The sequence below is a fragment of the Hylaeus volcanicus genome, chromosome 6 (assembly GCF_026283585.1).
Source record: "Hylaeus volcanicus isolate JK05 chromosome 6, UHH_iyHylVolc1.0_haploid, whole genome shotgun sequence".
Taxonomy (NCBI): Eukaryota; Metazoa; Arthropoda; class Insecta; order Hymenoptera; family Colletidae; genus Hylaeus; species Hylaeus volcanicus.
The window spans coordinates 17,172,762-17,199,688 of record NC_071981.1 but is presented as its reverse complement, the minus strand read 5'-3'; the positions used below and the strand labels follow the sequence as shown (position 1 = coordinate 17,199,688).

Below are 26,927 nucleotides of genomic sequence, written 5' to 3'. Positions count from 1 at the left end.
TTTAAATTTCTGAATACCTTTTTTATCTCTTTCTCTCTAAATTATCTTCCATTACCGTCAGGAAGAGTATTTGTCCATTACTGTCTGACAAACTCTATCACACTCGATCAAATATGTCTTCTGTTCACATGAACTTTAATGTTTTCCATTTGTATTGTCATTCCATATGGAACATCGTTTATTTATTAAATTTTATTGTAACATGTGTTCAAATCTATTATAATCAAAATCCATTATCAGAAATAGGTACAAGTTATGGATTTGAAACAACTAGTAGAACTTCGTAGCATGTATGGATAAGTGTCTTAAATAACGAAGAATTCGATTCATAATAGAGTTAAAAAATTCCAAAGGTTTTTTTCCAAATTCATCGAGTTTGACCTTTGGTATCAACAGCAGCAATTTTTATACTTTAGCTACCGAAACTTGTACAAATGTCTGGTCAAATATTCCGAGCAGTTCAATCAATCACGGATGCATTACTCAACAGATGCGAAGACCGTAATCCTAAAAATGACATCTGGCAACTTTAAATCCATCACTAAACCATTGGTTTCCCATAGTCAATATCAATTTATTGACACCAACCTACCAAAACTTGATCGAATACTTTCTCAAGTACCGTGAATGGTCCAATCGATCAACAGATATATTTGGTAACGTATACAAGAACTGTAGTCCCTAAGGAAGAAACTACCACTGCTGAATCCATCACCATCCATCGGTTCTCTACCCTTGATATCAATTTATAGAGGCTAACCTACTGAAACATGCGAGCAGTTCAGTCAAACAACAATTTCTCAACGTGTGATCTAAAAGCTGTCATCGACAAATCATAGGTTATGTATAGCCAACATTAATTTCCAGGTCAATAATTGAGCAAAACTTGGATCAACAGCACTTGGAAAAGCAAATCAAATAACGTGGTCAGTCGAATCGGACAATATATACGAGAACTTCAATTCTAAAAGTTTCAACTGTTATCGTCAAACCAATCAACAAATCGTCGACTACAAGCAACATCAATTTGCAGAGAATAGCCTATCAAAACGTCACCGAGTATCTAGGCAGGAGTGTTGAATAAACCAATCAATGAACAAACCCGTTATGCGGAAAGTACCAAACCCTCAAGGATGATAACTGTTTTTGCAACGTCCATCATCAAACGATTGTTTTCCCATAAACAGCATCGATCTATGGACAAACTAATGGCCTAATTAATGAACCGTTATGCCCCTTGGGAAGTACTTTCACTCCCCAAAGTGGCAACTGTCCTAGCAAACTGAGCTGTTGTCATTCCACGTCCAACATTAACGTGCAAACAACAACCTACGATTTAATTTCACAGCGTGTGAAAACATTCGACCCTGAAAAAGTCATCTATCTTTGCAAGTTCCATCATCGAACAATTTTATTATTCCACGCCCAACATTAGCGTATAAACGACAACCTACATAGACAGATCAAGACAAGGTGTTTCAGGCAATCTAATTAGACAGCAATTAAATTCCTCGTGTAACGTGTAAATCCCGTCCCTGAAAAGGTCGCCTATCTGTCCAAGCTCATCCAATCATTCTACGCCCAACATTACCGTAGAAACGGGAACCTACCAAAACTTCCAAGGGTATCTTTTCCGTTGCCTTGGAGTGTCCAAGCACCGAGTTCACCGCGACGATATACACGAGCACAGTGGCGCTCGCGAGCTGTGTGCATTGCAGGAGCCTGAGGGGCAGGGTGGCGAGCTGCAGGTAGAGCAGGAGCAACAACCATCCTAGTCCGTCCCTAGGCGTGACCTCGGTGGACTTGAGGAGCAGCTGAGCGAGTAACTGGCCGATCGAGAGGTGCCAAGCCACGTAAGACACCACCGACCAGAGCACGTCCTTGGCTCTGGGGTTGTGCTCGGCCCAGGCGAGCAGTCCGAGGTTCAATCCCAAGAAGACGGCAGTGATACCGCGAGCGGCCAGCTCCTGGCCAGGCGAGGCGATCGTGTGCGCTCCATAGAGGAGGGCCGAGAGCAGAAAGCACTCGAGGCCGCCGCGTCTCTGCTGCAAGGACGAGGCGCGATAGAGGGACTCTAGCTTGGCGCTGCTGAAGCTCGTCCGCAGGAGGTTCGATGGCCTGCCAGCGTTCAGGTACGAATCCTCGTTCGAGGTTTCTAATCTTCGTGACATGGCGGTGTTCGATGTGCGTTCCCTCTCACAGTCTTGACATGGTACCGACTCCTCCGTCCGCCTCGCGTCTTCCACCCACGTGAACTCAGCTACGACCCCGTCGTCGCGACATCGCGTCGGGCACTCCGCGAGCTCCAGTTGCCCGTGGTGAGCGTCTACCCGATCACCGCACCGAGTGACACCCAAGACCAAGGTAGCGGTCTCACCCTCGTCGCGGTTGGCCTTGCACACCCTGTTAGCACGGATGCTTACTCCGGATGATCCTATCAGCCCTGTCAGGCCCGCACTCTCTCCGCCCTCGTGGATCGTTTTTCCCTGGTGATCTCGACCGGGATCACACACGCCGACTGGGCACTCTCACGCACTCTCACACACACGGGATTTCGGATGCAGCTGCACCCGCGCGCGGGGTACTGGCCGGGTTACTACTGCCGGCGATCTCTCTTCACTCCTCGGAGGGAAGCGGAGCCACTCTCTCCATCCGTCTCCTCGCCTCAGCCGCCTCCGTTCACCTCCTCGTCCTCGTTCCCGTCCAGGCTTGCGCCATGCGACCCTCGACAGCTCCGACCCTCTACCGCGGGTCGATATCAACCACCACAAAGCCCAGCGCGTGCACGACAGGCCCTACCCGCGCCGCTCTCTGCCCTACCTACGCGTACCTACCGACCCAGCTGCACCCTTCGCTCGTTTTCCGTGAATTGCTTCGATGTCGGTCACCCATCCTCCTCCCGTGCCTCCACGCTTCCACGGTACGCTTGTTTTGACAGGATCCGCGTTGATCTCTTCACCTGGACGCTCACCGCCCCGTACTGTGCTCCTATCCGCTGACGGGTCGTCAAACTTTGGTTAAGGGAAGCTTGACTCTGCCTAGCGTGTCCTGGACTGTGGTCTTATCGTGGGGTTGGTACGCTGGCGTCTTAATGCAAAACCTGGCTACCTAATGTTCTGGACAATACTATGAGTTGCTAAGAGAACGTAAAATGCAAAAAGTATTAGGCTACCTGATGTTCTGGACAATGCTAGGGGTTGCTAAGAGGACATAGAATACGGAAAGTATTAGGTTGATGACGGCATTGCCAGAAAGGTGAGAATAGATTGATAAAAAAGAGAGTGATTATTCGTAACACTCGAAAATTATATTCCATATGTTAATTTGAATAGCAGAACATTAAGTGACATGAACTTATGGGATGACCTGATAACTCTGGAGTGAATCGTTGCTCTGGATGATTCGGTAATAAAAAGATTTTATGAAAAGAATACGTTATTGGATAGGATATTGACAGGATGCTGTCTCGAGATCGGCATTGGTCTCTTTGGGTATCCCTTCCGCTACCTGACCTGTTAGATGGACCTGTCGCTGATCTTTTAACGACTTATCTAACTAAAAATAACTGATTATTTGTACCAGTTACCACTCGGAGGGATTCTTATTCTAACGAGTGTTCAAGAGCCGACTAAAAACGAGAAACCAGCCCTCTCTGTTGCTACATTTCATTAAAGCAAGTACTTCAAGCTCCTGTAAAACTCTAATCACGAGTAATTGCAAGGAGTGTTCAATGATACTGATGATGTATAAAACAACAACACTAGAGGACGAACCTCAAACCTGTGATGATACGAAGTTGCGCTTGTATCTTATCACAGGACTCGGCTACTCTCTTCCGATAGCACGAAGGCCTTCAGCAAGGAAATGGACGTATATCGCTGACCTGGAGGAAATGCCTCTAGATGGAATTCAGAATCTGTGATCAGAATTCTCGAGAAATGTTATTCGCGCAGCTGATCAAAGTATAGAAAGGATGTTGGTCTAATGGGTGGGTCTGACAGGATCAACGTTAATCTCATCAGCTGTCGCGCTCTTTGGCACATTCAGGGCACCTATCGCTGATTCGTTAATGGGTCGTCAAACCTTGATAATTGGGGTCTCGATTCTGGACCTCGTGTTCCAGACTCTTCCTGTGTTCTTATCGCGCTTCTTACGCTAGATTTGTTGCGCTCGTGTTTTATCACAGAACCTACCTACCTCGTTTCGAACGTGGGAAGCCCTTTTTGCAATGAACCTACACGTGCCAGAGGATCGTGGGAGGATGGCTCCAAATGAAATTCAAACTTGGTGATGGGGATTCTTGAAGGAAAATTAGCTTGATATGAATTTTTAGAATAATAATTTATAAACAAAAAGACGGCAATTGATATTCGTTTCTGTAGCTGTCTAACTCGGTAAAGACCTCGCATCAATTGGACTTCGTGCTAAATTGTTTTAAATCATTTATTTATCGATGGATCATGGACGCTCTGAGGCAAGCTCCGCAATTCAGGAAATATTTAGGGAATAGACAACTAGAAGAGTAACAGACAGAATGTAAAAAATTTGACAATGTCGGCTTTCAAAAATTCAATTATCACTTTTCATTTCGGGTTCAGGAGATTAATAAACAGGATACGAAAAATATGATGGCGTCGAAATGTAATTATTACTTTACATCCCAAAAACAGGAAAATAGTGTATAAGATGTGAAAAATTCAATGACGTTAGTTCTTAAGAGTGGAATTATTATTTTTTATTTAAGATGAAAATAAGTTTTGTAATTCTAAAGAAATTGACAACGTTAGTTTTTACAAATTTATTCATTTCATTCCATTTTAAAACCATGAAAATTAATAAATAAATTTGGGACAATAAGAAAATGATGAACAGAATATCAGAAACATTTAGTGAAGACTGCTTTTCGAATCTTTCAATGTTATTAAAAATGCTATTGTCGACGACAATCCTCAACAGTAAAATAGACATTGTTTACCATGGATCATGTGTAATTTAATCTTGCATTCAAAACTTACATAATTCTGTAACGTTGTTTAAAAATATAACCTTGTTCTCTTATAAAATTCTACATTTTTATTTTTCGTAACCGAAGTAATATAAGTAAAATCAATCGTAACAGATTAAACAACGTATAACTTCGCATCTACTGTTTTGTCGATAGCTTTTATATCGCAAGAATTTTCATTAAATCAATATCAATATACACTGTTTCATCGAACCGTTTAATTATTAATTTAAAAATTAGTAATTGAACCTTAAGGCCGAAATTTGTGGAAATTTTGTTACACGGGGAGATTCGTGCACTCTAGAAAATTCTAATTTCAGTACATGTTTAGAGCTTTAGGCCAAAAGTGATTATATATTTAGAAAACAGAACGGTACAGATGTAAGCTTTTAGTGTTCCGCATACTGAATTCGCAAGTTCTATTTTCATCGGAGAAAATCGAACTTCCGGAGATACTCGGGAGAACCAGAATGACAATCCAAAAATTAAAAAAACGTTCGTATCATAAATGATTAAAAATATTGTAATTCCATTACCGCTACCGAAACAATATACCTCCAAATTAAAAATATTGAAATCAGAAGGAATGGAAGCGCGCTCGTTCTAAAACTCTATCGATGAATTCGTCAGCAGGACTCATAATTATGGATGACCCAGACGGTTGGCTGTTGGCACCGCTGGAAGGACTTTTGATAGGAAAGTGTGAATTTGAAATCGTCGACCCAGTGACACTTCAGCGCGGGCGAGACTTCCCTCGCTGAAGAGAAGACACGAAATCGCTTCTTCGCAACGCTTAATCGATACTCCAGTTCCATAATTGAGAACATGAAAGCCTTCGAGTCGTACATACTCGAGACTTGTGCTGAACGTACGAGCAACCCGGGGATTGTACGCTTAAATAAACCAACGTTACCTGTTTAAAGAAACATCAACCATTTAATTAGGGGAAGATAGAATACGCTATGGTGAGGACGATACAAATTTAAGGAAATATAAGAGGTGTATGTTATCCTGTGAAACGCTTTGTACAAACTAGCGCGCCACCAGAAAGTGAGTACAAGTATTAATTGAAAGTGCAAGTAAATTGTTTGAGAAGTATGATCCCAGGAGTTCCTGTCGGGCTCAGTCGTCGAGCAGATGTCCCATTTTATTGGAGATCTCTGGGGGTACCACGTAACCGAGTTGCTTCATCTCTTTGACGATCCTAGGGGTTTTGCTGAGGTTGTCGATCCACTTGTAGTAAGGCAATTCCTCCCGCGTTCCGCCATACTTCTTCGGCAAGTGATTGGGCGAGATGTGCTGATGGAGGCTCTCCATATTGCTGCCATGGAAGAAAATCTTGTTCTGCATCCTGACGTCTAGCAACGGCTTGAACACGGCGAACATCACATCGAACACCCAGGACTGATGGAGGATGTGTATGGCGTGGGTCTTCATAGGGAACGCCGACACCATCAGAGCTATCACCATACTGGCCACCTGCAAAAATACCAGAAACTGTTAGACCGATTAGAAGCAACGCGAAGTTGTCATGGGAAGTCGGTTTCTAGATTTCTCTCGTTAGGTCTAATTAGACCTGTTAGAGCCATTCCGTCATTTAATAGGATGCTTGAATATAGGAGAAATTGCGGGTCCTTGAAGAGGCTTGATTCAGAGTTGATAATCAGTAGGAAAGTAGAACGGAAAGTTTCGATGCGCAGGTGATCTTGCTTTGAAGGTTCGATAGAAGGAATAACAAGCATTTATGGAGCAGTTTGATGACCCAATTTATGGCTTGCTACTTATGGAAAGATACTACCGATTATATACATTAAAAGACGTTAATAGGGTATTAAACGGGTTCGGGGCGGGTGGAGGCACGAGTAAGAGGAAAGTGCGACGCCTTGAAGCTGTTGCCTTAGGAGATTAATAGTGGGATCTATAAAGATACACAACATCTATATAGGAACGTCATAGTTAGTGGTGATCATTAATTAACATTTAAAAGTCAAGAGTGGTGATATGAATCATATATGAATCCGAGCAATCAGTTTTGAGTACGACCAGGCGCGATAAGAACAATCCCTGATATCCACAAAGAAGTAACTGATGATACCCCATGTCATGGAGATTAATAACAAAATTGTTAAGTGATAGGATACAATAGCAAATACTTATGATAAGGAGATGGTTGATCGGTGGTTGACGGAGATGCCACTTCGTGGAAAACGTTTCGAGTGAAGCCATAAAACATAATTCGTTGAAGAAGTTGAAAGGCATATCGAAAAATGCCAGTACAAAGTGTTTCGAAAACTGAATTATTCGTTGGCGTGAGTGTATCACGTTAAATGGAGCCCAATTTGAAATCAACGAAATATAGTTGGATGATCGAGGTAATATTTCGTATTCTACTAAATAATTCTCGGTATTCATTTAACGGAGTGTAGGAACGCCTCAAGGCATGGCAACGTTTTCTCTTGGATTACTTTCAACAGCTGGAATTTAACGCAACAGCCCCAGGGTCTCTAACCCGTGTCGTGCAGAGACAAACATCGCACGTCTTAAAGTTTCCAGACATTTGACGTCGAGAAACGTCGCAGACTGTGCACAAAGTAGCTCGTTTCGTTCCGTCTTCGAACCGATGACGCGTCGCAGGGGAGCGAAGGGGATGGACGAGCTCGAAGATGCATGGAAGAATATCGGCGTCGAGAACTTTACGGATTGTTGAAGTTTCAAGGACACCATTAGTGCCCAGACCAGGCAGCCACTCCACTAGATTCGCGCGGGATGAATAAATGTAACAGGACGTGGCCGGATAAAAGGAGGAACTATTAGTTTCAAGGGCTTTATAAATGGTTTAAGTTTCAAGAACGCTGAAAGCAGATCGATACCGGTATCCAAGCCACCATGCTGAGATAAATTAGCAAGCTGGGTGGCGTTTCATTCAATTAAACGGTTGTCACTTATCGAATGCATGAGCAATCTTTGCGGTCGGATAGCTTGATCGCTTTTTATTGTTAACTGGAAATTAGCATACCATTGCCCTCAGGCTTGACAAATAAGCAAATAAGAAAATGTAAGGAGAACTCAACGCCATCCAGCTCGTGATACATCGATTTTTAATATTTTTTGTGGTCCAGGAAATACCAAATGGTCACCTTTACTTCATAGAGAATAAGTCAACATAAAATTAAATTCACCGCAATACGTGTTTACGTAAGCCGAAGGACATTGAATAGATGATGAAAAATGGTACCTGTGGAGTGATTGACCACGCATGTGCCATCATGATGTCCTGTAGATCGAAAATGGCGACGCCACCAAGAATCTGTGCGGTTGGCTCCAGGACTCCCAGCTCGAGGATGAGAACCGTGGCCTTGAAGATTTCCTCCACGGGATATTTCCTCGGATTCCAGTTACCCAATCGATAGATCATTATCCTCCTGCCGCACTGGGTCCTGTACGCCGGCACCGTCATCACGTCGTCGTCCCCGATGTACCTCATCTCCAATGGGCTCACATCCTGATGAATTTCTGGGTGTTCCTCTTTGAAGTTGTAGTAATTCACTATCTATCGAAAAATCCCTTGAGAGGAAGGGGCTGGAATTCGGTCATTTTGCTGCTGAGGCAACTCTGAACGATTAGAGGTCTACATACAGCATAGAAACTTTGGCTAAAGTCTGATTTTCATATATGATTTGACGAAGAAAAAGAGGAAATTCATCTTTTTTAATTTCAAATATCAGTTATAGGTTAATTAATATAAGTACACTCAATTTAAGTGTATGGATAGCTCGACAAGTTAGAGAGAATCCTTGAAGAAGTAGTATAGTGGTGGGGATGAAATTAGATGATGAAACAAAGCTGTCAGATGTCATCTTAGACTGTTCAAGGATTATAACAACACGATTACTTGACCTATGAGGCTGACACCTTGCAGTATTTAATTTTCCGTCATCGACAACAAATGGCATAAATTAATATAAAGAAGTTATGGTACTCAAAAATACCAATGATAGAATTCTGGCAAAGAAACTGAATTTATTGAGGCTCCTAATTAACGAACACCATGTATATACAATACATAAGTGTAATTGGCTACGATGGTACTATCTATGACTTGGTAACATTTCTACCCATTTCCATCAGTTCTTGAGAAATTCGATTAAACAGGTATTTAATCCACAACTTGGAAGGTATTTTTCACCCCTCGAACATGTATCATATTTTTCAATGCTCTATTTTTGTGTCAAGTTTCATAAAAAGTGGTAGAATCGGATTAAGCACCTACGTTGTCATTATTTAGTTTGAAAACCTGAACATTGGTTATCATCTCTTATATCTCACTGAACAACCCATCGTTTCACCTCGTGTAGGATGGGAACGAACATCCTCGAAAAGTAGAAAATAGAGCTCATCCCTGGACAAACAGGAATCCAAGTAATCCGATGAAACCTGTCCACGAAGCGAATCAAGATTTCACAGTCGCTGAACGGACATCCAAAGGCCAGCAAATAATTAATGTCGCTGCAAAGGGGGATACAGTGTGATCAAGGTACAAAGGGATGCTCTTGGAGTTGGAGAGAGATTGTGAAAGCAATTATTCAAGCATATCGCAGGCGGATTCAACGAGGCGAGGGGACGCGTCTGGGAAAAAGTCTCTCGGATTGAGCCGGAATTCGAGACAGAGCGGGACGCAATCAACTCTGTTAACGATCCAAGCGGTGGTAACTTGGTTTGTGTTAGTTTGTGTTCGATCATGTCTTCTGGAGACCTGTGGTGACTAGTGAACCCTAGGTTTCTTATTGACATGCGGTCAAATTTCATTTGATGGCTGGGGATCTCACTGTGGAGAAATTATTGACGTCAATAGTCGAGGGACCCTTGAAGAGGTTTTGAAGAGAAAGCGGGTTGATCTTAGTTATCAGGACTTTGATTATGTGTTCAAGTGACGCATGTTAGCCATTGGAGACTGTATATTCTATTCATAGATATTTGAGTTCCAGTTAAATAGCTAAAAACTCAATGTACAGGATGAAATGATATGAATTTTTGAGGGAGGTTGTTCAAAAGAAAAAGAGGGTTCATTCTAGTCATTAAGAGTTTCATTATGCCTGTAATTGACCAGTATTCACTAATGATGGCTGTCTTCTACAGTGAGGTGGTTGAGCAGCAAGTAAATAGCTCAAGTCTCAATATGGAGGATTAATAAATTTTCGATAATGACTCTAGGATGACCTACGTTATCCACTGCAGGCTGCAACGATAAGCAAAATGGCGACAACTGCAGAACCAAGCACACCATCGATTCCCAACATAAGAAATCTTTGACATGATAGGATTCGATAAAGTGCTGGAGAAGTTACGTGTCTATTGTCAGCGGCCAGTTTCGCTGCGATAATTCCACGGCTGTAAGGTGAACAGCGATCGATTGATCCGAGGAATAATTGACAGCATTAAACTATTAACGCGTTGGAGATTGAGGCGTCAAGGGAACTGGCTCTGATTCCTAAATGGTCTTCGATTGAATGCCGGTGCTCGACTAATCGTCCCATTCTGCCACTTCAATTACTCGATCGAGATTCCTTAAGCTCGGCGCCTTTGTTTGTTAATCGTTTCAGGATCGTTCGAGGTTCGATCGTCTGGCGATGACAGAAGTCGAGTCGCAAGACGAGACATATAGACAATTAGGAGATCGCTGTGAGAATTGTCTGGGTTCTTCGACGGTGAATGTTGTTTGAAATGTAATCAAGTGTTCGATTGGAAAAAGGACGAATGGGTGGAGATGCTTTTCAAGAATTGATCTTTGTCGACAGGTGAATATCTTTGTGGTGATCTGTGTTAACTGGCGAACTTTGATTACTAGAGATTCCTACTCCTTAAAGTACTCTGGATGTGAACGAATACTTGTCCCAGCGTTTCTGCCATTTTTGGAAACATTTCTAGAATTCTCGTTTGAACCACTGTTGGTAGGAATGCTGTTTGGAGTGAGCCAATCAATCTTTAATTCTCGACGTGACACAACATGACGCTAGTTGCGACACCAATCTCACCTTTCCTATTAAGCTGATCTCGTCCCATATGACATTTTTCTTTTCATAATCGAAGACAACCATAAAAGGGAAGGACTATGGCGTGTCTATTTATTTACATGGAGATTACTTACTGTGAGAGAGGAAGTAGGTTTAAAAGTACGTTTTTTGGTAATTTGTATGAATTTTTTTTAGGAAGAAAGAAATGTATATAATTTAATGAAACTTTGAGAACATTTTATACATATATTCTATTAAACTCTTCAGCAACAGAATAAAACATGGCGAATTAGAGAACGCCAATTGCCAATAACTTCTCGTAATTATCTTCTTCCTAAATGCAAGGTAACAGCTTTGGAAAGTCCTTTAGTGTATAAAGAACTTCTTTTTGCGTTGACAATTGTATGTGTAATGACAGGTAACGCAATCGAGCGCAATTCCTTCAGAAACACAGAAGATAAATCGTGACGAATACTTCGATGGATTATTATTATTTTGAGCAAAGTATGGTCATGTTTTCGTAGAAACGAACAGCTAGATTGCGTGGAATTCGGACGATCGAATGAAAAAGCTTCAATCCTCTTATGGCAACATTTTCCATCACGCTAGATACCTGTCTGCCCGTTAGCCAGCCTTAGTATGGTTGTGCAACTATTGCGACTAGACTCGCTTGACGAATCACGCCATGGTTCTACCAGGTTGCAAATTATCCAATCGTTCGTGAATTTTTAGTTCCATATTGGAGAAATTCTAAGTACGCAGACACTCGTGTCACGAGTCATTGCCTAGGATAATTAACCTCAATTATAATATGTTAACTACTCTGTTCGAAATTAGTGGATCGATGAAGAAATTGTCGAAACTCTGAGCTAAATTGAGATAGAATCTCTCCTAAGACAAGCTGTCACTTATTTAACATTGATACGGTCAGATGGTAATTTCGAAGTATTTCTAAAATATTCTCAGTTATTTAAGAAAACATTTTTAATTAATTAAGAAGAGTGTAAGCTAATAATTATGAAAGTGACTTGAATGGACAATCTACAAAAATTGAATTTATCAATTTTTATGTTGGAATGCGATCAAATTCGTACACATATAGAATAACCAAAAATGACACAAGGGTGTAAAATATTAGGTTTAAATAAGTAAAGTTAATTAAAAAAAATTAAAAAACCTGAGACCTCGAACCTTTTTCTGTTTATGGTCTTCGAGGATTACTCAATGGCATAAGTAAACGCGTCGCTAATTGAATTGCTTGCAATAAGGATTGAATTAGTTGGTCGTAATTTGCTTTACGAACAAATTCAGTTTCATTTGCCATTAACTTTTGCCTTCAATACATTGACGAATTAGGTTCCGCTTGTTGAGATATCGTAGATTGAAAAACTATGCCTGGAGCACCTTCTAATCTCAATCATCCTCGAGCATCTGAGACTCGACGTTCGAACTCAGAGCGAAGACCTAGCATTTAGCATTAATTACTATGTTAGACCGTGTACTGTGTCATAATTCCGTGGCTATCACAAGGAGTCTATGTAATATGTATATTAGACGGTAACGTTACGAGTCCATTTATTTTTCTTTTGCTCAGATTCCAACACAGTAATTGAGTAGAATTCCGGAGATCTTTTCGAGGCCACGATAATAGCAGTGCCTACCAAGACCACGCAAATACTGTCTATTCCTCTCAACTAATTACTCATTACGCCTAGGGGTGACGAACCCATTGCACGCATGTCGAACGTGACACGCGAGACGTTCTTCCTTGCATACAGTTGAATTCCAAGTGAAGTTAGCTGAGTCTCAAATATTTATGTTCTAAAAACCACTTTCACAATTCGAGCAAAATTTATTTTGGGAGCTTCATTCTATTCGATTGAAATAAAGAAGGTGGAAAAGTCTATGTGTTTAATGATTCCTGAGTTAGAAATTCATCTCTGAAGATAGTGTTGGTCAAAATTGCTATATTAGGGACTAACTTACCAATCGATGGGCGCGATGGACGTTGAAATTTCTTACTCTCAGGAATCTGATCAGGAAGTCATCGTCCATCCTGTGTGGCTGACACTCACCCCTCTCTGTGAAACAGAATTCCACGTGAGTGGTTGCGTGTAAACTTATTGTGATTCCGTCTTTACGTTCACGTTTGAAATCGATGATTCGTATCCATTCTGGGGAATGTGTTCAAACAATTTCTGACATGCTGCAACATGTATTTATCGTAAAGACATCCACTATTACTATTACTCTTTCAGTGTGGGTTATCAATTTATTTACTGATTCAGTTTGTAATCATTATAAATCTATTTTATAATCACATTGTACCTTTTACAATTTTATTTTACGATTCAAATTGTAATTTTTATTGAACAAATAACGTATCGAAGATTGTTCATTCATTTGAAAATGGAAAATTAATGAATTAAAATATGAAAAATATATACTAAACGTCTTCTGGAGAAATGCACTTACGCATAATGAAATATTAATGCTGTTATATTGATTTACGAAAAATATCCTGCCTTCCTTAGTATTTGCTTTCATGCATAATGCATAAAATTTGTAATTTATTGATCAGTGTCGGAATCAACCCTTTAATGTTTGATGCATCTTGGAGACTCTTGCGACGATATGGACGTTTAAAGTCCTCTTTTATACCATGTAGGAATTGCCTATTAAACAAGAGACGATAAACATAAAAGAGGATACGCGGAAACTACAATATGTAATAGCCGATCATTTACTACCAATTCCTTGATGTTTGATAAAAAGTCTAAACAAAATAAAAAATCCTGAATATCTTAAAAACTTGGAACAGAGACTTTTAATAAAAATAACTATTGAATAGCACATTCAATGCATACATTATATTTTCAATTATTTTTAACTATAAACCACGAAAAAGCGAACGCAAAACGGTAAACGGAAGACTAATTGTGAATCGCTGCTTTATTTAAAACTTGACAAACTATTTCGGTTTCACCATACTCCACGTGTAACTGTCGTCTAAACAATGTTCACTCCCGGCAACCATGATAAACACACTTGCGTAAGATAAACAGGAGCTGATTCTTGTCTATGGTAACGATAACCACGAGCACCGTCAAGAGTATCTTAAACGATTTCACGAACAAATGATTTCAAGGTTTCCAAATGGTCCAGATGTAATACAATATAACGTTGCATAATTTCAAGAACTGTGAAAAAACTCATAAGCTTCGAGACATAAAAATGATTGAAGTGCCTCGGGGAATTGTAATTACAGAGATTAGTATGTTATATAAGCGTTGTTAAATGTTCACAATATTCCACAGTCTATGGATATTTAAATTTTCCAAGTTTTCCAAACACATCCAACACTATCTGAAGGCTTTCCAATGTTTAAAACATTTTGCACTTTCTTGGAATTCAGGAATTTTGTTACATTTTTCGAGTATTCAAGTTTTTGCGGGTATCTAAGACTCGTCAGATTTTTAAGTCTTCGAGACCATATTATACATTTAAAAGATACTTGAGTTTTCGAATTCTTAATCAAATTCTCAACACTTTATTCATCGGTAGCGTTTGGACATGTAATTAAATTTAATCATTTACATCATATTTCATTATTTATATAACGATGGAAGTATGCAATGCTATCTCAGTGATAGATAAGAAAGTTCTATTGAATTCTTTAACATAGGAGATTAATAAGAACTGTCAAATATTTAGCATATTAAGATGTAACAATTTTTATTTGACTTTCAAGACTGTTAAAATATTTACGAACCTTTACAATTTCTGAAATATTCAACGCATACATTACGTGAATATGTAAGGCACTCGGGAGTCTTGAAATATTGAAGAACCCCTAATAGTTTCCCAATATCCGACACTTGGATTTTACAAATATTTAAGACACTCCGGTGCCTTCAAATACTCGCTAAACATTTAAAACATTCAAAACGTTTCAAACAATCGAGTCTCTCATATTCTCCAAGACTTCTCAACACCTTAACTCAACTAAAACCTTTCCAGCTCGCTTCACTCTCAGAAAACATTCCCAGAATTATTCAAGCCTGACAATCTCGACCCGTTAAAAAAATTCCCAAGCAACGTCACGGAAGTCCCAGCACCAATTAGACGCGACAGGCCTAAACCACAGCCGACCAAGAAAATTCCAATTACCGTAAATCATGTCCCTCAGCTCTTGAATGGTTCGACACTTGACCTCTTCCGTCTCCCCTATCTCCCTTCTGGCGTACTCCATTACTTCCGGAGAGGGTTCTCCGAGATTCAAGGCGACCTCCTCGTCGTCAGCCTGGACGACGTCGTCCTTTAGCTCGGGCATCCCGTTCGGGTCCTCCTGGTGCCCCTGTCCACCTTCGACCTTGTCCTTCGGCAGATCCTCCCCGAAGATCTCCTTCGGTTGTCGATCCTCCTTCAAGGACGCACCATCGGTACCACCGTTCACCAACGCGGTTATCTCGTTCTCCTGCGGCATCGTGCACCCTCTCGTCACATTCGCGAACGACTCTGCTCGAGAAAGAGCGCGCTGACCGACGGAGTCACCGTCATTCGACAACCCGATATCCGCTGGAGAGATAACCTCCCGGACTGACGCGTTCCGATGCGGTTCTGAGCGCGTGCTGCCGACTGCTCGCGATATCGTTCTTCGTGCAGAGATTCAGACCGGTTTCGTTTTCGTTCCTTTCTTTTGTCAACTCCCTAGAGAATCTTTTTTAGAGACTTTTCGGTAGGCCTCCGCCACCCGACTGTCTCGCGTGTCGACGATTTCAGGCGGGGCACTTTTTAACTTTAACACGTTGACCGCCACGTCACCCACATATGGATGCCAAGGACGAGGAATGAGGAATAAATAAATTAATTCTGAAAGCGAGGTGTCGGAGAAAATTGATTTGGATAAGACGGGTAAATTCTAGAGATCATAAAAATGAAGTACTACCGCAGATGTTAGATTGTGTCGTTTCTAATTGTATGAAAACAAAAGTTTAGCCTCGTAGGAATTTTGACGATTATTCATGGCAGTCAACGTGTCAATGGGTAAAAACTTTTAGGGAAAGTGCGGTTTGTTGTGTTTAGGATGGATTGAAGTTTCGGACAGGGCATAATTTTGAGATTTTTTTTCTTGTTATGGAAAGAGATCTGGAAATTTTCAGGAGATGTTTGTATTGCAATTGGTTTTGGCAGTTTTGAATCTATTTGCGTGTTCCTGTGTGTTTTGGAATTCTTGTTGTATAAAATTGAATTTCTTTCGTTAAGGATTTGGAAAGAACTCTTTGGAGATTTTTTACTGCAACTGGTCTACGGTCTACTTTTGCTTTCCTAGATAAAATAGCTTGGAAATTCTTTCGGCTAAATGACTTCAAATGGCAATTTAGTGGAATTTAGTGGTTTCGCAATGTTGGATCTCCTTGTATCTCTTTACAGGAGAGAATGTAGGAAGTATATCCTGTTTCCTTGAGGAGTGTTCTGCCAAAGATTTTTGAAATCCTCGTTCTTACAACCTTAGCACCTTAGGATGCACTTCTGCGCCTCTGTAGATACGTCAGAAATATTTGGAACTAATATCCTTTAATACCAACACGTTATCCAAACACTAAATCAAAGATCGATCATCTAACTCCAAGCGTTACAAAAAAAATCAGCAATCGTCATCGAAGCACTTTGCAAGCCTCAATCATACCGAACGGAGATCTTTGCAATTTTTTCATTGGATATTCCACAACACTCCACCAAGTATTCAACGTCGAACCGAGGAAAAAAAGCAGCGACAATGTCTATCAGAAATACTACTTCCTTGTCATGTATGCAAATGTTGAAATCGAGTAGCCTATGTACAGTCTATTTTTATACAAGATTCGCGCCTACTCCGCGACAAACGACGCCAACACGAGGATCGTTTTATTGTCGATTATTTTAAGTAGACACGCTTGTCGTGCTACGGCGCGATTGAGCAGAATGATACTTGGTACTGTTTCGTCAGGCGGCGAACGCTTCAGACTCGCTGGCTTTCAATGCAACCGCGACTTTCTCCCTCTAAAATGCGCTCTGCAAGGCCAATAAGTTATGGTCCTATTCGTTCTGCGTAAAGTATCTTCACTAATTCACGGTTATCAAAATTCTCTTCACAGATTGAAAATGAACTCTTTGGGAATTATTTTTATTGTAACTTTCCTGAAAACTTGTGGCAACCTTAGCCACTGTACAAGAAACAGTCTGAAAACTTTTTTTCAATATTTTTAAACGATCTGATTCATTTCCTTCTACTGAGGATTGAAAAATCGTTCGATTCGTATATTCCTCGATGCAGTTGTGCTGAATGTCGTGTCACTTTGAGAAAGAGTTTTGGAATTGTTTTGGGGTGTAGACAAAGTTTTCGGTAATTCTTGTGATGCCATTGGACTGCAATTTTTGGGTTACTTTTACTTCTCTATGAAGATCATTTGAAGAATTTTATTGAATCGTGCGAATTGTCAAATATTCAAAACTTTAAAGACTGTTTAAATAACCAATGCTATCAAATAATCACAGCCATCTGAATTTGTTAAATATACAAGAATCACAAGAACTGTCAAGATTTACAAGACTAGACGAATGTTGAAAGTTGCAGAAACTGTTTTAAATATTCAAAGGCCTATTCAAACGTCCAAACCTGTAGAAACTATTTTAAATATTCAAAGAATCACAAAAACTGTCTAGACAGCACGACGTACAAGATTGGTCAAACATCCAAACCAATAGAAACTATTTGAAATATTCGAAGACCTGATCAAACATCTAAACCTGCGGATATTATCTTAAATAATCAAAAAAAACACAAGAACTGTCTAATCACCACGACGTACAAGACTGGTGAAACATCCAAACATACAGAAACTAAAATATTGAAAGACCACGATAGAAAGGCTCACAAAAGTTGCAAAATACAACGCCTCCCAATCTTTCCTCTAACATTTTAGCTTTAATCACAAGAAATTCTAAAATTCACTAGAATTGCACGTGGAACCATCGTGGAGACTGGTATTTCCTCACAACTGAAATCGCGTTTCCTGCGTGTCGTCGAGGCGACAGCGGCCGAACTCAATTACGTTTTTTACAGTCTTTGTTGTTTATGTACCCATTTACGAGGAAGTTATTGAAACCAATTTCGTTGGAATTTTTCTTTCGTCGCCGGACGGTGTAACCGAACATGTAATTGCAACTGTCGTGTAGTTCGCGTGGTGCAGCCGAGAAATCGAGAGGAGAAACGTCGTTTGTGAGCCGCGCGTATCCCGTGAGCGCGGAATCGCTCGCGCAGCGATGCCGGTCGGTGATGCAACTGGCTGCACTACGGGCCCTGCCTCGTTGCATCGACGGTTTCCCTCTTACCTGCGGCCTCACCTTCGAGAATTGTCAGGGAAAACGATTGGTCGCTCTGATTCGAGGCTCGTGGTCCCAGGGTCGCCCTCGTTCGACTTTTCACCTTCAATATCCTGAAGCGGGCTTTTCGAAAATGAAAATAAAATCATCCCTCTCTCTGGGTGGCGCGCTTTGTCATTTATTTATGGGGAAAGTGTTTTCGATGGTCTATCCACGATATTCTAAATAATCGATTTCAAGTTCTCTTTCTGATGAGTTATAGAATTTACTCGGAAAATGAATTTGTTTCTGTGTTTAATTACTCGTTTATAGGTGTCTTAGTAATTTGTAATTTGTAATTTTGTATAAAAAATGTGTTCAAGTCCAGATGGTGTGAGCAATGCTCAGTGACATGTTAACATAATAGAATCACCGAATTACATTCATCGAATGCAAGACGTACTCACCAAACAAACATTGAAATCGACTACTTTGTTTGCAACTAATATGGCTACAAACACGTTTCACTTTGCGACTGGCACGCTGCGAACAGAAGCTCATTCTTTCTACGGTCTGTACACTGATGCTATCTAGCGACATCTCTTCCTACTTCGTGACTTCCTTATAGATGAGAAATTGTAAACACTGGCGAATATGTATGCAACTAATGTAAACGTAAATTCGATTCACATTTAACAAGATGACGAATCGCATTCTGAATAGATTCTGTTTCCTGGTAGTATGGACAAATTGGAATACTTACTCAGCAGTTATTAGATTTTCGAATCTCTAAAAATACTTAAAATTCAGTAACTGCATAATGTAAAACAACTGATAAATAATGAAATTGGATTCTAAGGAATATATTTAACCAGTTTGATTTTAGTTTTTACGTTTCCAGCGAGACATTAAAAGGAATCATGAAAATTAGATGAACAGAAGCGAAGAAACATAAACATAATTACGTGAGATTTGCATGTACCTACTTTACGACCAACGAGATTTCTATTTGATTAGAAAATTGCAGAAGTTATATTTACTTTAACGCGTTGACAGTCGCGGTAACAGATGAAACGATCCACGGCAGCTTCAAGTACGATGTAATATTATTTTATTTATCTTTTTCCTTCCTCCTCCTTTTTACAACTGTGCAGAAACAGCATTCCGAAAAAAAAACTCTAAAATAAGATGGCTTTGCTTTTCGTCTTAATTTTTATTCATGAATAATATCAACTCTGATTTGAACAAAACACCATGTATATATTCGATTTCAATCATCAGTTAATTTACCTACCAACTTCGTTAACAATTACTTCGAAAATGATTTAATACCTGAAAAAGATGAACATATAGCATAAAATATATGTGAGGACGATCATTATCAATTTCACACGTTTCCATTCAATTTTGACAACTTTCTCATCACTTTTAGGGAAAATGATAAGAATAATGATAATAGCGACAAGAAAAATGATAAGTTTTTGCTCTAAGGGTGACATTGTGAACGGACCTGTATGAATTCCTGCTTTCTACAAACTATTACGAGAGTTTCATTCCCATAACCTTATCCAAAGCAATCACGCAGTGAGCATAATTAGTGAACACTGAATACAAAATGCTATACAATGTGTAATATCCCATAAATAACAATGGCCTCCACACTTAAGGAAACATGAAGTTCGCGCATCGCGAAGCGAAACGTCTGAAGAACTTTATTTGCACTGTCTCGTCTATGCGAAAACATGAAACCTGTTGGCCAACCGAATCGCGAAACGAACGTGTCAGTTTTCCAATGAAACTATCCCAAGATCGACGACGAAAGGATATTCTATTGGTTGGCGACGCAGGAACTCTGCGAATAGGAAACCGACACTGAAGCCATTAATAAAAAAAAACTATGTATTTAAAGACGTCGATAAACATCCTGCCGCTTCGTTCGCGAGACAGCAACGTTCGTTCCGAATACGGACAGGAATAATTATTCAAGCGAGACGTGTACCTGTACGCTTAACCACCAGAGGTTCCAAAGTTCAAGGCACCCAAGTTCATTCGAAGACAAATCTCGCCCGATCGTTCGTTACTGCGTGCGCGTAACTTTCCTACGGTTGAACGAATTGCGAAAGCTAAATGGCGAGTAGATCAATGCATGGTAGGGAAGTGGCCAAGTAGTCTACTAGTCAAGTAGTCGAAATCTAGTAGTCAAGTAGTCGAGTGATCTAGTATTAGACTTAATATCAACTATTATCACCGAAATGCTTTGTCTACGACAAGTTTGTTCTGTATGAAATACAGTGTAGATGACACTTAAATTTTAAATCGAAACGAATATATTCAAATTGTTACTGTAAAATAGTAGATTTTAATTTCAGTAAAATTTGGAATCCTGAGAAAATTGGTAAATCTTGGTAGTTCAATAAGATTAGTAAACGTTAAAGTTTCATTCGTTGTTATTGAGCAACGTGTAGTCAATATTTTTCATGGATTATAAACCAGTTTTGTTTACGTATGCAGAATATTATGTGAACACCAATGCGTAATCGTGATTAATGGACAATTTTCAGTCCAAGCGACTGCATGTGCGCCATTGCACAAAATGCGGATCAGAACGTGTTCAATTTCTCTGAACCCTGATTCTGGAAACTTGAAACGTTTCCATTCGTTGAACAGAATATTAAAGAGATTTTCTCTGAGATCTCTTTGTCGTATTTGCATAAATCTAAATGCATGAAACGAAATAAGATTTAGTCGGTAGATCAGACAGGATAATTTATATTCTTTAAAATCTTAAATAAAGGAGATTATGGATTTTGTTTTTTTGATATTTGAACGGCATCATCTTTCATGTTCAATTGTAATTATTAGACTGCGAATGTTTATGCATTTATAGCAGATAGATATATGGAAAAATGTATAAGGATGTTGATCTGCATACATTGTTTCTCTTTATTTCTTCATCATCTAGAAGAACCACATCGAACCTGAATACACAATTGAGTGTCAAGAAAATTTTGAACACGAACTTAAAATTTATTCCTATTTTCTCACGTGAAAATTTCGAATAGAGTCGGAGAAATGCGTTTACGGAAACGCGTAAGAAGTTTGCAACGAATGCATCCATTGAAAAGTAAAACGCACAGACCGCATCGAGCCCCGTGCGAGTTGCATCGAACGAGTTACCAAAGATATCATTGAGTTGCGAAACGTGTCATGGTCATCCTGTTGCATCCACGGCCCAATGCTTTCACTAACGGCTGCATCATACGCGACTTCTGTCGTGGGTGCATGCGCTGCATGCGATGCATTACGATGCACGTGCACGAGGTAGGAGAAAGTAATAGTTAGAATCTCGCTTCTCGCGATTGACTGAACTCCTCAGTGTTCAATCACTTTAAATTCCAATCTGGAAGTACTGTTTCGAAGCTGACAACATGGTTATAATTTTGTTTAAATATCGAACATTTTTATAAATATTCTATAACCCCTGGAGCAGTTTAGAATTTCAAAAAGAAATATTTCGTAAATTATTACTATTGCGTTCACTGAAAATTTGTTATTAGCGAAAAATAAAAAAAAAACGGAAATTTTCGAAAGGAAAGGTATAATTGGTTCTTTTTTTTATAGGAAATGGTAAATCATAAGGCAGGACGTGAAAGTTTCGAACTCTAGACTAATCATAATCATAACACTTTATGGACTTATTAATTATTAATCAATGCAATAATGGCATATTCAATTATAGTCGAAATGATGTGTCCTCAGTAAAAAAGCTAATGAAAACTAATGAAAAGAAGAATTTCTGACTACAATTTACAAGAACCGCTAAATTATTAAATAACAGGAATGATTAAAGGCCTGTTTATATGACTATAAAATGCGATAAACACGAGAATTACTGAATCAATAATAATATAATAATAATATAAATAATATATAATTGCGTTCACGTAATGAATTGCAAAAATAATCGCAAAATGGTCAATCATCGTCAATTATTCGAACCATGATTTCTCCTATAAATTGGAATCGCGGATTTCATCATTTCAGTTTCACTCTGCATTCTGCAAGCAGTGCACTCCACGTGCATTGGTTATCGAGATGTAGCATGCAGTTATTTGTTATTACGTTCGTTGATGCAACAGGCCGCACAAGAGCGTCTCATTACCGCTTTCTCGGTTGTCCTAGACGTTGTCGCAACACCGACGCTTTTTCCCATCGTTCGACTTCGTTTTCGACGTAATCGCTAATCAGTCAACGGTTCGACGAGGATCGTTTATGGTAGTTCTAGTCGTTCCATCCATGCTCATGTTTTTACAAGTTTCTTTTCATTCCCGCAAACGTAGGTGTCTGGTTCAACAATACCATCGTATTTTCTTAAAACGATTCATTATTCGTCGACGTTCGTTATCTATTCATTATCCGGCATCATTTGGATTATTTTTAAGAAGCAACATTGTATGGAAAATTTAAACACACATTTTATGAAGTACTTTCAACTTTTTTAGAAGAATGAAAACTTTCTTCTTCGCCCTAACATTCGATTTTACAGTGGTAGATTGATGTCTCATTCGTTGAAACTCATCATCGTCGCCGTAGATCATTTTAAAGGAGCAACATTGTATAGAAAATATAAATTCACATTTTATAAAGAACATCCAATCCTCTTGGAGGAACGAACACTTTCTTCTACGCTCTAGTATTCGATTTTACCATGGAAGAATGATTTCTCATTCGTAGAAACTTATTATTAGACGCGGATGTTTGTGCACTTATGGCAAGTGAAAATGTGGGAACCTGTATGAGGATATGTGTGAATATAAAAATATATAAAATACATGTTACACTGTTTAGAAAATAATCCATACTTCCATTTCAATTTCATTTCCTTATCTGAATCTGTACACAATATGAATTTGCATAAACATTCGTAGTCTACTTATTATCATCGTCTTAGATCATTTTTAAACGAACAATATTTTGTTGACGAGGAATTTAAATGTGATCGCTATACGTATTTTTGATCTTCTCTCGAGGAAAGATATTTTACATTTTTACTTCGTCCGATGATTCTTTAAAACATGTTTTTAAATAACATCAGTGTTGCATAAATCGGTGACTTTATAGCATGCAGATCAAAGTTCGAAGTTCAAACTAACGTTGGCAGTTTTCACGTCATGTAACATATGAACTATTCGCTATGTGCAATATGATAAATATTCAACCACCAGAGATTTTAGAAACGAAATCAACATTTTCTCGACTACGTATCTCCTTCGTTCATAAATTATATGCATCCTCGTGCGACGTGTATTTTAATGAATTAAAATAAAACAAAAATCGTTATTTTTAAAGCACGATGTTAAAAAGTGAACCCCTCTTATCGATCTATCCATTGTTCTATAATTGGCGAGCCATCCTTTTTGTTGTTTGGTCCGTGGACAGAACGCGCGAGAAAACCGTGAACTAAAAAATCGTTCGCTGGTTTACGTGTTTTTAAAAAAAGATCAAATAAAAACAACGATAGTAGAAACATGTATAATTGTGTATATTCTTCGTACGTTAATTATAAATAGGGAAGAAGTAGTAAACAGAGTGATTTCGATGAAACAGGATATAATTACTTCAAATTAGAAAATTAAAAAGTTGCGACAAAATAAGATATAATAATTTGATTTTCAAAAATGAAACGTAAAGGGTTGAAGGATTTAGTGTGGATCAAGACTGATAGTCTTCTCTTCTTTGACATTATTCACAAGCCAGATCTCCAATAACTATGCTACTCCAATTTCGATAACATGCACATCGATGACATTTAGTAAATAAACATTTTTAAAACTGACATTCAATAAATTCAAGATGACACTTAATAAACAAACATGGATGGAAATAAACGCGCCAAAAAATCAGTAATATTCACACCCACGTAAAAATTCTGCACGTATTGAAAAACGAAGAAGAAATACACACATTCTTGCATATTTCATTTTCTAGAAATAAGGCTGTTATAATCTTACATAAATTATATTAACTCGGACAACCGCAACAGTATTACGTGTAAGTTTGACTACTATTGCAACTCAGATAACCCTAATCGTACTACTCTAATACCCGTTGCATAATCAAGAAATCTAGTTCAAATCTCGGTTCGGTAAGACCATTAATTCGTTATTTTCATTCTAACGACTTCGAACACTCAATTCTGCCTTAGTTCTTCTTAGATGTTTTATTTTAAAAGTGTGCGGATATTGAGATTGATGTGTGGCTAAGGTAGACTATACTAGTTAGATTAGAGGAACAGTGAGGTCGGCCATTGGAGGTACAAAAGAGTCTGCGATGATTATTATAATAAACGATTATATAATAAACTCGATTATATAAGATTAACCCTTTATTTAACGCATTTTAGTTTATTTTATATTTATCTTTCAAGAAGTAAATTTTGCATATTTGAACAAGTTAGTAAAATTGATAAACAATAATATTATTAGACGTGGGTAATGTTATTTTAAATCAATAAAAAGAAATAAAAAGTGAAATAACAAAAACAGGATGGATAATTTCCTTCTTCCAAACGAAACCAAAATGTACAATACAAAGTACTTTAAACAATGAAAAAGCAGGGAACAAAATTAACTTTTTCTAACGGAAATCGAAATATGTGAATGTAGAGAATAGGCTCGATAAGACCTTGTCTTCTGATAGAAATCAAAAGTAATTATATCGTAAATTAAAAGAAATATATTTTCGCCCATTTTACTCATTCTCCCCTTAATAAAATTTAATTGTTTTGCTAAGTGTACAGTTTTACAGAATTGAATGAATTAAAGAAAATATTTATACTCGTGTTTCTGGGCCAGGTTTGGTTGGTGTGAAGATAAAAAAATATAGTTTAATGTCCAGCTGGCATGTACGATCGAAGCACTGCGGGAAAATCGAGATACAGGCTCCTCGAGTACTCACCCTTCAAACGATTACGAACCAGGGGTTGGTCTGTCAAGGACACGTCGCGATCCAAGCGCTACCGTGATCCTGCGTGCACTGCGACTACTAGAGTACTCGCTGGGCCGGTTTCAAGTTTCTTCCGTGTCTATGCACAAGCTTGAGAGCGTGAAAGTTGCGCGACCCGCCATGGCATACTATCGCCTGGCCAGAATGGACGAGTTGTCGCCGACGACATCGCTTCCTGGACGAGACTGGTATCGCCTTGAGTCATCGGGCTAACTTGCGGTTTCCTGTTAAAGCCCCTAGACTCGTTCGTGGTTCCTTGAACTGGGTCAATCGGAGACTAGAGCACGGAGATCAAGACGAAGGAATGAGAAATATGGTGAAACGTGGATATCCTTCTTCCAAAAGTATCGTCGAACTTGGATAAGTGAGAAACCTCTATTACTGGAATTAATTGACAAGTAGCAGTAATCTTGTATCAAGGAACTTCTGCTGGACTATCAAACCATTTGAACAAGACTGATTTTAGTGGATTGCCGATGTCGAATGATTAAATAGTAAACGAGTAGACGAGTAGATGAGTAGCTGAATAGGTGAGTAGACTTTCAAGTGAGTAGACTTTTGGATTCCTAGTCGAGCAAGCTTTTATACTTTTATTAGACGAGTAGATGAATCGACGAGTAGACTGTTAGAATCTTAAATGAATAGCAAATTTATATTTTTATATAATATACACAGATGAAGAATAGAATGTTAATAAATAGAATGTTAGTAAATGTTAGTTACATGTGTATTGGAAAACTGAAATAAAATGGTAAAATTCTCTTGACTCTGTAGTAAATCTATCTTAATTCTTCGCACTATGAGGTCACTTCTGGAGTGATAACACTATTATTCCTCGGAACTTTAAAATCGCCTCTGACGTGTCACATCATACAGTTAATAAAACAAATCAGTAGGTCACAGTTTTATTAAAAAAATGTTTTAACCCCTTGACCTACACGCTATCTCCCGATCGCTCGGACCATAGTAAACAAGAAGGTAGGAAGCCCAAACAACATATCACGACTCAGACTCGTGCTTATTGTTTATGGCCCAAATCCCTTACCACGAGCCTTACTCGTGGTTGTAAGCCAAAGGGTTGAAAATATGAGTATGTATATATGTCTAGTATTACACCCTTTATACTAATTCGATACTAATACCAATTGAATTATTTAATCGATTCAACATCGGTCGTCCACGTGCGAAATACAGGGTGTCCCAAAAATGTTGTAACACATTGAAAGGGGTGGTTCGGGAGGTGATTTGAAACAACTTTTTCCTTAGCGAAAATGTTGTCCGAGACTTCGTTAAGGAGATATTAAGAGAAAACCCCGACCAATCAGAGCGCGCGTATACCGTTGGAGCGGCCGCGGTAGCGAAGGCTACGAGCTAAGCGGCCGCGTCCAATGTCCTTCGATGCACGTCGAGTCGCTTGTTCGCGTACAAGCGCGGCCGCTTGGCACATAGCCTTCGCTATCGCGGCCGCTCCAACGGTATCCGCGCGCTCTGATTGGTCAGTGTTTTCCGTTAATATCTCCTCAACGAAGCCTCGGACAACATTTTCGCTAAGGAAAAAGTTG

General features: G+C 39.2%; 2 protein-coding genes and 1 long non-coding RNA gene across 6 annotated transcripts in view; 1 reads left to right on the top strand and 2 right to left on the bottom strand.

The window, feature by feature from the left end:
* The window catches only part of LOC128878076 (adenylate cyclase type 3), a 29,397-nt gene extending 26,736 nt beyond the window's left edge, over positions 1 to 2,661 (bottom strand). Inside the window, exon 1 of the mRNA XM_054125928.1 lies at positions 1,611 to 2,661. Within this exon, the coding sequence (XP_053981903.1) occupies positions 1,611 to 2,171 (561 nt within the window). The 5' untranslated portion in view covers positions 2,172 to 2,661. The remainder of the gene's footprint in view (positions 1 to 1,610) is intronic.
* Positions 2,662 to 5,921: 3,260 nt separating this feature from the next.
* On the bottom strand, positions 5,922 to 25,508 carry LOC128877829 (alpha-tocopherol transfer protein-like). 4 transcript variants are annotated; one of them, XM_054125415.1, is made up of 5 exons: positions 25,318 to 25,508; positions 15,187 to 15,493; positions 13,003 to 13,097; positions 8,241 to 8,555; positions 5,922 to 6,484 (listed from the first exon to the last, which is right to left on the bottom strand). In XM_054125415.1, exons 2-5 carry the CDS (start codon positions 15,347 to 15,349, stop codon positions 6,128 to 6,130), a joined length of 930 nt encoding a protein of 309 aa, XP_053981390.1. In that variant the 5' UTR covers positions 15,350 to 15,493; positions 25,318 to 25,508; the 3' UTR covers positions 5,922 to 6,127. The 4 variants fall into 4 exon arrangements, with proteins under 4 accessions (XP_053981390.1, XP_053981389.1, XP_053981391.1 ...); XM_054125414.1 differs by lacking the exon at positions 25,318 to 25,508 and adding an exon at positions 18,140 to 18,344 and having other exon boundaries at positions 15,187 to 15,726; XM_054125416.1 differs by lacking the exon at positions 25,318 to 25,508 and adding an exon at positions 18,140 to 18,344.
* Positions 23,416 to 26,131, top strand: LOC128877837 (uncharacterized). The gene is made up of 2 exons (XR_008457308.1): positions 23,416 to 24,505; positions 25,215 to 26,131. It is a non-coding gene; the product is annotated as an uncharacterized LOC128877837 (long non-coding RNA).
* Positions 26,132 to 26,927: the final 796 nt, after the last annotated feature.